This window comes from Protopterus annectens, chromosome 7.part0, assembly GCF_019279795.1.
Source record: "Protopterus annectens isolate FY-2018-M chromosome 7.part0, PAN1.0, whole genome shotgun sequence".
NCBI classification, from domain to species: Eukaryota; Metazoa; Chordata; order Ceratodontiformes; family Protopteridae; genus Protopterus; species Protopterus annectens.
The window spans coordinates 25,287,095-25,300,385 of NC_056739.1; the positions used below are offsets into that span (position 1 = coordinate 25,287,095).

The following is a 13,291-nucleotide window of genomic DNA, read 5'->3' on the forward strand; positions in this document are numbered from 1 at the left end:
AGTACTTCCCATCGTACCATATCAAAGTCCTGCAGGTCACGGAGCACAATCCCATCTTTCCCTTCCTCCTGCTTTTCGTCCCTGTGCATACATTCCTATAGTTACCACCATTTTTTTCTACCTTCCTTCCGTTTGCAAAGCTATTTTGCTCCATAGTTATTATTTTTGGCAATACATCATTCAGTGTTCCTGCTAACACCTTTGTAAAAATCTTCATATCTACATTAATCAAAGAATTAGGCTTATAATTCCCTGCTCACCACCTCCTATTTGGGTATCCAGGTTACCCCGGACCTCCTCTTGCTTTTACATATTTTGCTTCAGTCCTGCATTCTCTTGGATTCGTACTTTAAAAACTATCCGCATGTCCTCCCATCCCCATTTGTAAAACTGTAGGAGGAATACAGCTGACCCTCCAGGTTTTCTCTTTTTCATCTTGTGGGCAACTTTCCTTACCTCGTGTCCTGACCTCTAGATTTACCACATTTCTTTGTTCATCCTGCAGTTTCCATACCTCTACCTTTTGGATTCAGTTCCGGTCAGAGATTTGTGCCCCTTCCTGTTTGTAACTGTTCCTGTAATGTTTCTTAAATGTTTCCCTGATTAGCTAATCCTCTAATAGTCTCCATCTCATCCCCTTCTCTCTACCTCTCTGTGCTTGATGCTTATAGTCTCCATCTCATCCCCTCTCTACCTCTCTGTGCTTGATTCTTATAGTCTCCATCTCATCCCCTTCTCTCTACCTCTCTGTGCTTGATTCTTATAGTCTCCATCTCATCCCTTCTCTCTACCTCTCTGTGCTTGATATTATAAATTCTCCATCTCGCCCCCTTCTCTCTACCTCTCTGTGCTTGATTCTTGTATTTCTTGTCTCCGTTTCCCATGTTCCTCCCTATTATTCATCAGTAGTTCCTCCAGAATCATTGTTGAATTTCCTGCTCCACAACAAGTTAACTCTTCAATTCCATCTTATTGCTTTTTTTCTCTGATCTGTAGCGCTTCTCTTCTACTTTCATTTCTTCCAGTTTCATTTTGCACCACAACTAGCTGCCTCCCTAGTTATAGTCATGCAGCCTTTCCTTCTACACTAATCAGTTTTCCTCTGACTGTGGATTTGATCCCAATCCTCCAGTTTTCTTCCAGTTATCTCTGTCTTCCATATTCTGTATTTGATAGTCCTTGCAGTGGTTTTGTCCTCTGTCTCGTTTCATTTATGCCTAGCTGACCTACAACCATTTCTCATTGTTTTTAACTTAAGTCCTACTGCTTCATGACCTGTCTCTGCTACATTTAGATCTCTTCCATTACTTCCATTATGTTTTCCTGTCCTAAGAAGCTGTCTAGTCTACTTGCCTGTTCCAAAATATTTCTTGTTCATAGGTTTATATGCGATACTAGCCTTCCTGCCCTTGGGGACCATTTTAAGCATAGCCAATTTCCTTCATAGTTGAGAATCAAACAGTGTAACTCTTGCCTGTGAGAATGACAGTAGAAGGAATCGAGCTGTGCACTCTGAGGACATGAAACATCTGATTTGCAGCTAACAGCTTTAGACCTCTGCCAGATTAATAACACCAATTTGTTAACCAGGTAGGCCCACAGGACACACACACCTTTTTCAGGGCAACTTAAAGCTATCACAAAAAAAGTTGTCAATTGCAGAGACTAGGGTAAAACACTTTAAATTATTTAATAGTCCATAAACAAACAGTATAGGTAAGCGCTTTTGCAGTTGCCTGCTTCCTCTGACCTTAATACAAACACAATTAATCAAGATGCATTTATACATTACTACAGCCAATGATATCAGTTTAATTGATGAGGCAGATTCCTTTTCCTAAGAACAGGTTTTAAAGAGACGGCACTGTTTAGACCTGGAGGGGCATATGCTTTAAAATCAATTACCCACCTGAGTTCCACACATTCTTTTTCATTACTCACATTACCTTCTCTTAAATTTTCTAAGATTTTTTGTAGCTCTAAGAATTTAAAACTATGGTTTTCTCCTGCTTCTAAGACATGCTTCGCCAGTGCATTAGTCAATTTCTTATTACGTATATCATTAAGATGTTCCAGTACCTTCTCATTCAACAAACAATTAGTTTTTCCAACATAGAAACATTCACATAGTGTACATTTAGCCATATATACCATGTTTCTAGTGGAACAATCTGCATAGAATGAGAGTTCTATAGGCTCCTTAGAAATGGGATGCATCACCATGCAAACTGGCCAAATACTAGGGCAGGCTTTGCAAGCTCTGCATGCATGAGTTCCCCTGCGTTATGATACAAGATGTTCTTTGCGTCTGTTCTACTTGTAACAAAGTCACTGCTTCAGGTTTTAACAGTTTTTAAAACTAAACCTAGGGATAGAATCTATTACCATGCTTATTTTAGGATCTACTAACAAGATGGGCCAGTTTCTTTTCACTACCTCACAAACTCTACTAAACCCTGCTGAATAAGTCAGACGCATCCTATTCTTCACCTTCATACTAGATGTTATCCCTCACCCTTCTTCAATGGAAGTTTGTTCTGAATAATATGGTCTAGTTTTTGTTCTATCCAGTTTATCAACCTCTTCCATACCATTTTTTATTTCCTCAGCTTTATAGCCCCTGTCCATAAGGTCAGATGCAAGTCTGTTCAAAGCTTTCCATAGGGGTTCTGCATCTGTATGCAGTCTCCTACACCCTAGTACCTGATTCTTAACTACATTCCTAATAGTATGACTGCGATGCATACTAGTACGATGTAGTACACTATTTTTCCTACATTCCTTCCTATATTGCTTGGTGGAGAGATTACCCAACATGTTTTTGGTAATCAACACATCTAGAAAACTAATTTCATCTTCAGAATAACGCAGGGTAAAGGACAAAAAAAACGGTGCTACTCTCCAAGAACTGTACAGATTCTTTCAATTCCTGTAATTCACCATGCCAGATGGAGATGGGAAAAAAATCATCCACAAAGCATTTATAGAAGGTAATGTTCTTGAAACTATCATTGTTAAAAACTATTTCCTTTTCCCAGTTTGCAAGAACCAGATTTGCATAGGGGTTGCCACATGCTGTGCCCATAGCAACACCTACAATATGAAGGAAATGTTCATGTTCAAAGAGAAAAACATTATTTTCTAGAATCATGTCTAACAGAGTGCAGATCATATTTACCTCTGTATTACTATACCTAGTTTCTCGTACAGGAAGTTCTCACATTCTCAACCTCTTCTTCATTAAGAATGACCGTGAGCAGAGACTTGACATCTAGGGTTACAAAAATAGCTTTTTTAATCGCTTCCTCATTTCTATGCCTTGCCCAAATTAACAGATGTTCTAAAAACTGCCACTTTTATACCGGACAATTCACCAGCAATGGAGACTTTTATTAATTTATGTGAAGATGTTTTGTGTGCAACCCATATGCAAATCTGGTTCTTGGATATTTTGTTTTCATCTGGCATGGTGAATTACAGGAATTGAAAGAATCTGTACATTTCTTGGAGAGTAGCACTACTTTTTTTGTCCTTTACCCTGCATCATTCTGAAGATGAAATTAGTTTTCTAGATGTGTTGATTACCAAAAACATGTTGGGTAATCTCTCCACCAAACAATATAGGAAGGAATGTAGGAAAAATAGTGTACTACATCGTACTAGTATGCATCCCAGTCATACTACTAGGAATGTAGTTAGGAATCAGGTACTAGGGTGTAGGAGACTGCATACAGATGCAGAACCCCTATGGGAAGCTTTGAACAGACTTGCATCTGACCTTATGGGGGCTATAAAGCTGAGGAAATAAAAAGGGTATGTAAGAGGGTGATAAACTGGATAGAACAAAAACCAGACCATATTATTCAGAACAAACTTCCTGTTATTCACCTTCATACTAGATGTTGTCCCTCTCCCTTCTTCAATGGATGTGTCTGACTTATTCAGCAGGGGTTAGTAGAGTTTGTGAAGTAGTGAAAAGAAACTGGCCCATCTTGTTAGTAGATCCTAAAATAAGCATGGTAATAGACTCTATCCCTAGGTTTAGTTTTAAAAACTATAAAAACATGAAGCAGTGACTTTGTTACAAGCAGAATAGACGCAAGGAACATACGCAAGGAACATATTGTATCACAACGCAGGGGGAACTCATGCATGCAGAGCTTGCAAAGCCTGCCCTAGTATTTGGCCAGTTTGTATGGTGATGCATCCCATTTCTAAGGAGCCTATAGAACTCTCATTCTATGCAGATTGTTCCACTAGAAACATAGTGTATATATATATATATATATATATATGGCTAAATGTAAACTATGTGAATGTTTCTATGTTGAAGGAGGGGTACTGGAACATCTTAATGATATACGTAATAAGAAACTGACTGATGCACTGGCCAAGCATGTCTTAGAAGCAGGCGAAAACCATAGTTTTAAATTCTTAGTGCTACAAAAAATCTTAGAAAATTTAAGAGAAGGTGATGTGAGTAATGAAACAGAATGTGTGGCCCTCAGGTGGATAATTGATTTTAAAGCATATGCCCCTCCAGGTCTAAACAGTGCCATCTCTTTAAAACCTGTTCTTAGGAAAAGGAATCTGCCTCATTAATTAAATTGGTATCATTGGCTGTAGTAATGTATAAATGCATCTTGATTAATTGTTTTTGTATTAAGGTCTGAGGAAGCAGGCAACTGGGAAAATGCTTACCTATACTGTTTGTTTGTGAACTATTAAAGAATTTAAAGTATTTTACCCTACTCTCAGCAACTGACAACTTTTTTTGCTGCAGCATATACTTTTTTTTGATTTGTCTGATACCAGTGGCACTCTATATTTTTTACAACTTAAAGCTATGTCTGATCAAGTGACTTGCTAAAGGTCACACAGTGGGCAAATGAAGCCTGAGAGAGTCAAACTCTGTACCACAGGAACTACATACAGCTCAGACTTGATCCTCTGTGCCAGATGCCAGACTATATCCCTCCATATGTCCAGCCACCTTCCCTCTTTCGTACTTGGGCTAGTTCTTATCTCATCTTTTTTATAGTACTGCCTTCCATACACCTGTCTTTTTTCCTGTGACCTTGTAGTTCCCTCTGTTCTCTATATTCCATCTCTTCTTGCCTGTGACCAGTTAACAAAAAAGTTCTTATAGAATCCTCCTTCATTCATGATTGGTGAATATAGGTTGCCTGATGTCCAACATGCACTTTCCAGCCTTTCCTTCCTTATGAACCATCTATCTGTGCCACTTATCACTTTCTCTGTGGTTGTCTGAAGTCCTGTTTGAAATGCAGTTGCCACTCCACTCTGTCCTCTAACCTTGCTGTCCATTTATCCCTTTGACAGTCATAACAGAGTATCCTTTCACCATCTCTGATTTTCAGTCTTGTTTCTTGTGATACAGCATTAGGGTTGCCACCTTTTCAAATGCCCAAAGTGGAACATTTTTTGTAGAAATGTGAGATTTTGCAGGACAAAACAAACCCATGGTCAGTGCAAAGGAAAGAATTTCACTGTTTTGCTCAAATGAAAGCTTATTTTTATAGCATTTGCGTTGCTTATACTATTTCGTATAATATTTATGTGTTTCAGATACAAAATAACTGTTTTATGCAACTATTTAAGAAAACTTAAGAAATATATTTTGTCTTAAAATCTCAGGACATTTGCCATTTTTTAGGTTTTTTCGCAGAACACAACTGCCCAAAGTGGGATTGTCCCTCGCAAAGAGGGACAGGTGGCAACCCTATACAGCATCTTCCCCATCCTCTAACTGCCCTGTATTTTCCTTCTGATAGGCCTTAATGAACCCCAGTGTTTCATGTCATTAACTATGTATCTTCTCCATCCTCTACCTGCCCTGTATTTTCCTTCTGATAGGCCTTAATGAACCCCAGTGTTTCATGTCATTAACTATGTATCTTCTCCATCCTCTACCTGCCCTGTATTTTCCTTCTGATAGGCCTTAATGAACCCCAGTGTTTCATGTCATTAACTATGTTTTCCTTATTTTTGCCCTTCACCCCTTGCCTTCCCAGTTGCTGTCATCCAGTGTAACCCGATCTTAAGGCCTACCCTCCAAGTTGAACATCGTGTAATTTGGTAGCTGCCTACATTTAGACCCCTCCTACCCACCCCTGGACACTGAATAACCTGCCTTTTGACTCTTGCATATTCATGGGTATGGCCTGGAATGGATCTTTTAAGACTTTCTTTTATTCCTTTCTGGTGTCCTTTACACTAATACATTGCATGTCAACTTATTACTGATGTTTGTCTTTTTGTTACAGCATTCCCATTTGTTTATCTCTTCTGCCGAGTATTGCCACCATTCTGGTGCACTGACTAGTCCAACATTTTTTTTTGCAGTTCTGCAGCTGTTTACTACGCTGTTTATATGCCACTATTCATTTATTTTGCATTTGTTAACTTTGCTGCTGTTCTCCCATGCATTCCTTTTCGTACCCCCCCCCACTTAAGTATTCTAAGACCTGATCATTAAACTTATTTTTACTGCAGTTTCTTGTGCATCAGTAAGTAGTTATGAAAATGTATCACTTGCCTCTCTGCCCCCTTGATTGCATTACCCATCACTTCGCTGGAAATTTACTCACATCATTCCATTGTTTGCAAATCTTTGATGTTTTGTTCCTTGGAGCATGTTTTGCAAGATGGGGATCTATTTCTTTTAATACATCCATCCTGCACTATCGACGGTCACCTTCCTTTGTGTCTATTCCTGCCCTTTATTTATTGCTTTTTTTCATTAGTCCATTTCAGTCCTTCTGCAGTCCTGCCTTCCACTTCAGCTCTCTTGTCCATCATAAATGCTTCTATCAAGCTTGTTTAGCCCCTAATTTTTTTCAGCAGTTCATTTCTGATTACCCAAACCATCTAACATACCCCCTCCAATTTCCTTATGATAATCCATCGTCTCTCACTGCTTCTGCTTCACTCTTTATTTTTATACTTAAATTCCCATCAGGAGAGGCTTCTCCTTGTGTCCCTTTGATGTATCTCTTCTACATTTTCCATCCTACCTTGTATCCTTTCTAGTCTCAATATAGTTACTTATGTGATTTGTTCATTTCCTGCTTATATCTTTAATTGGAATATGGGGCTTATATTAATTCATCAAAAAGTCAGCTCAACTAATGCCATTTCATCAGAAATGCTGTTCATAGAATTCCCTTCATGTGGGGGCTGTGCCCCTCCCCCCACTAATTATATATACCAAATCCGAGACCGCACTACAGTGAGGGAAAGGGCAAACTTCCCAATCCTCAGTGTACTGCAATCTCAGTAAGAAAAGTTTGACAAAAGGTATGTTCGATGTAACTGTACTGAAAATTCTGTTTGAACTGATAAGGGACCTGGAGTATAATCCCAATCTACTTTCAGGTCTTGTTTTCTTCCCTGCATTTGTTTCAGCATTTGACATTGCATGTCCTTACAGTTACTCTGCATCACCTGTCCTTCTGAAGTTGTTCAACCAGTCCATATTTGGCAGAAAATTCAGATTTGTATTGTCTGGGTTGTTTACCTGTCTGTGATGTCTCTGTTTAAACTTTTGAACATCTTCCATATTGTGCAGCCTGAAGACTTCCCCTTCTGATGTACTTCCAGAAATGCAGGGAGTTTCAGCCACACAACTGTTGTATTCATTCTTGGCTCATTTAATACCTTCAGCATATAGCCTTCCTTTTTTTTTTTGTAGTGTTTGCAAGCATACCTCTCAGCTGTCCAGATTTTCTCAGACTGTCCAGTTTTTTGCTTCATATTTTAGATTTGTTCCTCTGTTCCTCATAAAATTTATGTTTTTCTGGCAGATCACTGAGGATTGAAGTCACTAAATAATAATTGACAGACTTTTGAGTTTCAGACTTAATTTCCTTCACAACATGCATAATAATGCAACACCTGTTTACCTAGCAACTTTCAAAGTTTTTATAGGAGCAATATTTAAAACCTGTCCCTATTTTTGGGCCTTTGTCCCCCTATTATTTCGGTCTTTTACCAGATCTCTTGCACTGAGAGGTACGTTTCCAGCTTTATGAACATCCCTTCAAATGGAATACCTCCAAGACTTTTTCATTGCTTTATTATTTCATGTTTTACAGCAAAGGAATAAAAACATGCCAAAACATGCCTGGGTCTGCTTTCTGTTGCTGCTTGTTGCCATCCCACTCTGTTTTTTCTGTTAGTGTTTCTTGATTTTCTGATATTGTGAATATCTCATGTAAAAGCTGCATCATAAATGGCTCCCATTCACTATTGCTCACTGTCTCTTGTATTACAATTATCCTGATGCTTCTTAAGTGATTTTCAAGATCATCCATCTTTTTTTTTTTTTTTGTCTTGTGAATTGTAGTTCCTGTATTCTACGAATCTGCTCCTGCAGCTTAGCATTAATTGCTGCTTTATTAGTTGCCAGATCTTGTCATTTCTTTTGTGGCCTTTCCATTTTGTTTGTTGCTGCTTTGTCTCCTTCAAGGAGCTCATGTCTTGGCCTGCTGTGATTTAACTTTTCAAAACAAAATGCAGTGTTACATTTCCTTATTTGTGGCTTTAAAGGCAGCCATCTCTTCCACCCTTTGTTCCTGTACACTCATGTTTCCTTCTAGATTTTTCTACCTATGAACACATCTTTTTATCCAAATATTTGCTGGCTATTTAGAGACTGGGCTTAGGCAGCCATCTTGGTTGTAAGGTTGCCACCCATCCCGTTGTCAGCGGGACACCCACAGGTTGAGCTGCCTCATCCCATTGCCCGCTGTGGAAAGTAGTCCCACTTTTCAATCGCACCGAATTGCCGTGGAAAAGCTACAGTTACTTCCGGCTTTTCCATGGCAATTCAGTTACGTCACCAACCCGGACCTGCAGGCTGCCTGTTAGGTCTGGGTGCTGCCTGTTAGGTCTGGGTGCTGTAATTCGTGCAGCAATTGGCTGCAATTCCTGAAAGGGGTGGGGATTGGGGCAGGAAGAGCCCTGCAAATAGGACCGCTTTGTTTTAAACGCTTCTACAGCCGCTAAAAAAAAAAAGAGAGATTTTTTTTTCTAACGAGCCAGCCAGCCAGCCATCCATTCATCCAGCCAGCCACCCATCAATTCAGCCAGCCATTCTTCCAACCAGCCAGCCATCCCTTCATGCAGCCAGCCAGTCAGCCATGCATCCCTTCATGCAGCCAGCCAGCCATTCATGCAGCCAGCCAACCATCCATTCATCCAGCCATCCATCCAGTCATTCATCCATCCAGCTACTACTCCCACCAACCAGCTAGCCACTCCAGCAACCGGCCAGCCAGTCAGCTAACCACTTCAGCAGCCAGCCAACCAGGCACTCCAGCAGCCAGCTAGCTAGCCACTCCAGCAGCCATCCGTCGTAACCATAACAGTATCTCCTTCACCGCTCCTGTGGTGATGTCACAGTAGAGGGTGTGGCCAGTGTCATATTGGCCACACACCCATGTCCCACTTTGGCCCGCTGAAAAGGTGGCAACCCTACTTGGTTGGATTCAACAGCACCCTATTTTATAGTAACCCCATGTATTTACCTGAATTAAATACTTTTGGTATTCCTTTCTGATGGGTTGAAAAGTTGGAAACTAGTGAAAGAAAACTGGTCTTTGACAATCCTTGCATCCAGAAATTGAACTCTATTTGGTGGAAAATGCAAATTGCAATTGAAAGAAAAAACTGTTCTGGGTTTATACAAACATTCATTGTTAAGAAACTTGGTTATTTTTAATTACTGACTAGTGGGGGATGCATTTAAAACGGAGTTGATTTAATAATATGAGGAATGACTTTTACTGTTTGAGGCAATTCAAATTTGACCACAGGTACATCTGAAAACAATAGGGATAGGAGAGGGAAGTCGACAAAAAGCAGGTATCCGTTGGGAGTAAACGCCTAGTTGACCCTAGTAAATCTCTCTCCAGAATCTTCTAATAAACTGGCTCATCACATTGGAATACATTGCAACACAGTGGAACTTATTAGAACTGTTTTATATACTGCATATTTAGACAAGGATAGCTTCCACTACTGCCACTTACATGGATTTTACTTGGCACTTCCCTATGTACCCAATAGAAAGGAGTATATGAATTACTCTAATTAGTAACATAATCACCCTTTACTTGTTTCCTTCTCTGGCAACTTTTTTTTCCAAACTCAACCAATTTTATTAACTGTAATTCCTGACAAATATAGTGACTATATTCCGAATATATGCAATACCCCTCAAAAAAACGCAGTATGTCAACCTTGTCTAGAGCATCTTACAAGAACAAAACTTATGATTTGCAGCACTCGCTTCAGTAAAAAGGATTGCTTATCCTTCATTCAGTGCGTTACCTGCAGAATTAAAACATGTTTTTGTATTCTCACTTTTTTTGACTTTGCTATTTCTCGAGTGCCTTTGGCTCTACTTCGTTATGCCACTGAAACTGACTCTCCATAATGAAGGCCCCTGTAAATAATGAAGTTGTGAAACTAAAGGGCTGTCATCAAGCCATAAAAAATGTAGTACCATAAAAACTGGAAAAAATAAAAATGACCGCACACAAGCAATTCAAATAAAATGAACATGGTGTGGTTACATTGTCTTTCAAATGAAATGAAGACATCAAACGCTAAATCTCCACATTGTTTCTATTTTAAAAAGGCAGGGTACTTTTTTTTTTAAAATGTATTAAAAGTCCAGCCCTTTGCTGTTGGGGATTTGCTTATGGCATCTGCAGATTTTTGTTGATCATTTGTTGACTGGGTTAGGGTATCCCGGACTTTCCCTGCTCTTCTTGATAGGAGTCGTGGGACCTTTTACATTCATCTGAGCTACTACTAGCTGAATTAGATGGGATCCAGGTTTAATTTCTCATCCAAAGAATGACATGTTCAGGAGTGTGGTAACACCATGATCCTGCACTGCATCATCAGTAATCCAGCCACCTGGAGTGGGAATAGAACCCACATGCTTCTCACCTTCCAACACCAAAGGTGAGTAATACTACCTTTTGCAGCACTTGCACTATATTCATGCACTCCACTTGCTAGGTAGCAAGAATAGCATATCACAAGCTAATCAAGTTCTATTTCTTGGATTAAGATTTGTGTAGCTACATTAATTTCATTTGGCAAGAACGTTTATTTTATTGAGTCAGGCTGGGTATACATTTTATATTGCACCTGAAAAATAGAAAAGATGGTGAATTTTATTAACCATCAAATGTCTAGCAAATGAATAAGGATTTGTGGTGCATTTTATGACATCTGTATGTAGCATGCAAGAGGATGTGGTACAGTTGCTTGAGACAGACACTTGTTTTGAGATTGATATTTCCAGTTCTAAGATGTATTTTGGTATGCAATAGCGATGGACTTGAAAAATATCATTTTGAATGAAACCTGAAACTGATAGCAAAGCAATATTTTACAATTTAAAATGGTCTTAGAAAAGTACAGTCCATTCAACCAATTTCCTTGCTGCTGTCATAGCATTTTTGGAAATGGTTCGTGTTATATTATGCCTAAGGATGGTTCTACATGAAGTTTTGAGGAAGCATAATTATCTGGCATATATGTCTTCATGACAAACTGTTATATTTTTTCCTTCTAGGGGGAATGGGATAAAGAAACATTATTTAATATAAAACAGCATCCATTTTGTTTGTGCTTTAAATGCAATCTAGCATAAAAGCGTACATCATATATCTGTAACCTGTTTGATCTGTGAATGTAAACAATTATTTGATTTTTAAAGCACAAGAATTGTATTTGGTTTTATAGAAGCAGAATATAAATCTAAAGTTGCAAATTTAATATTTGGTGATGGTTCTGTAGAGTCATTAAACTGCAAAACAAATCTAAACTTTGCTGTCTTTGGACAGTGATACTTCCTACAATGATTGCTTGGAAATAGCCTACCCATGTTACGTATTTCACATTTATTCTGGTAATGCTGAGGTTACAAATAGAAAAGACAATGAATAAGCATACAGGTGTCTCGCCGTGTAAGACAATGTCTATGTAAGATAATGTAGTTTAAGACGGCATGCTAAGTAGGACTTGAAAGTGTCAGACTAATAGGTTCATTTAAAGTTATGCTCATAAAGCCAGACTGTAAATACCAACGCTTGTTGTAGTTTTCTATTCAGTTTAAAAGGGGTTAATTGTCTTGCATCCTTGCTTTTTATGCAGTATGCATACTCTGCCATCTTAACCTTTACTCCTATAATGAATGCTAACAAATGTGTTTAAGAATGTTTTGTAGAAATTATAAGCTACTGATCTTATTTTTAAATAGTTTAGCCACTGCATAAAAGAACTACAAATATTTTAAATTTATGGGCATCCTAATTACATTAATTCATTCATTAATAAGAGATTGTTTCTCAAGTTTTGACCTTAATGCATATTTAAATTAAATGAATCAATTGATCTGAATATCTGTTGCCTTTTGTTGAACAATTCTAAAGTACAGGCATTTATTATATTGTAAAATGAAGAGAATTTTCTTTGAGACACTGTATGTAATGTATATTTCTCCATTTGCTGGTTTGACTGATGTAGTTGGCAAATAGAGTAGCTGTAACACATCTTTTTATTATCCATGTCTAAAGCTTTCTCACTGCCCTTTCTTTTCTTTCTCTGTTTCTGTCCCTGATGTTTGTCCATTTTGCCTTCTCTCATGCTCGAACTTCTTCCTTTCTGACTGCTGTTCAGATCTGTCCGTCAGCCTTCTTGCACTGATCGTTATTGTATGCGGACTTGCACTGGTAGCTGTTTTTCTCTTTCTGTTTTGGAAATTGTGTTGGGTACCGTGGAGAAACAAGGCTGTTTCATCTAATACTACTATTCCTCAGAACACTGTGAATTTTACTGGAGTGGACTACGATAAAGACCTAATGGCTGAAAAACTGAAAGAACAAGGCTCTCTCGGCTTCTTGGAAGCAGCTGTGAAAATAAGTCACACATCACCAGACATTCCTGCAGAGGTCCAAATGTCTATGAAAGACCACATTCTACGTCGCACTAGAATACAGAGACAAACCACAGAGCCTGCATCATCCACAAGGTGAGTGCCACATTATTGGTTACATCTGAATTAAGTCATGCGTAATGGCCAAAGCATTTTTCAACAACTAAAAGTTTGGGGTTTAGATTCCGCAGTACTTGTTGGGGATGTTGAGTGCTTGTTGAAGACAATGACAACAGAAATCTTCATACTGCTGGACCCTATTGACCTGTCTAGCCTGTAGTAGTGCTGCAGACTAGCTGAATTTGTAGCACA

General features: G+C 38.7%; 1 protein-coding gene across 1 annotated transcript in view; it reads left to right on the plus strand.

The window, feature by feature from the left end:
- SYT6 (synaptotagmin 6) overlaps positions 1-13,291 on the plus strand; it is a 1,631,223-nt gene that overhangs the window by 537,469 nt on the left and 1,080,463 nt on the right. Inside the window, exon 2 of the mRNA XM_044076454.1 lies at positions 12,724-13,075. Coding sequence (XP_043932389.1) covers positions 12,724-13,075 — 352 coding nt within the window. The remainder of the gene's footprint in view (positions 1-12,723; positions 13,076-13,291) is intronic.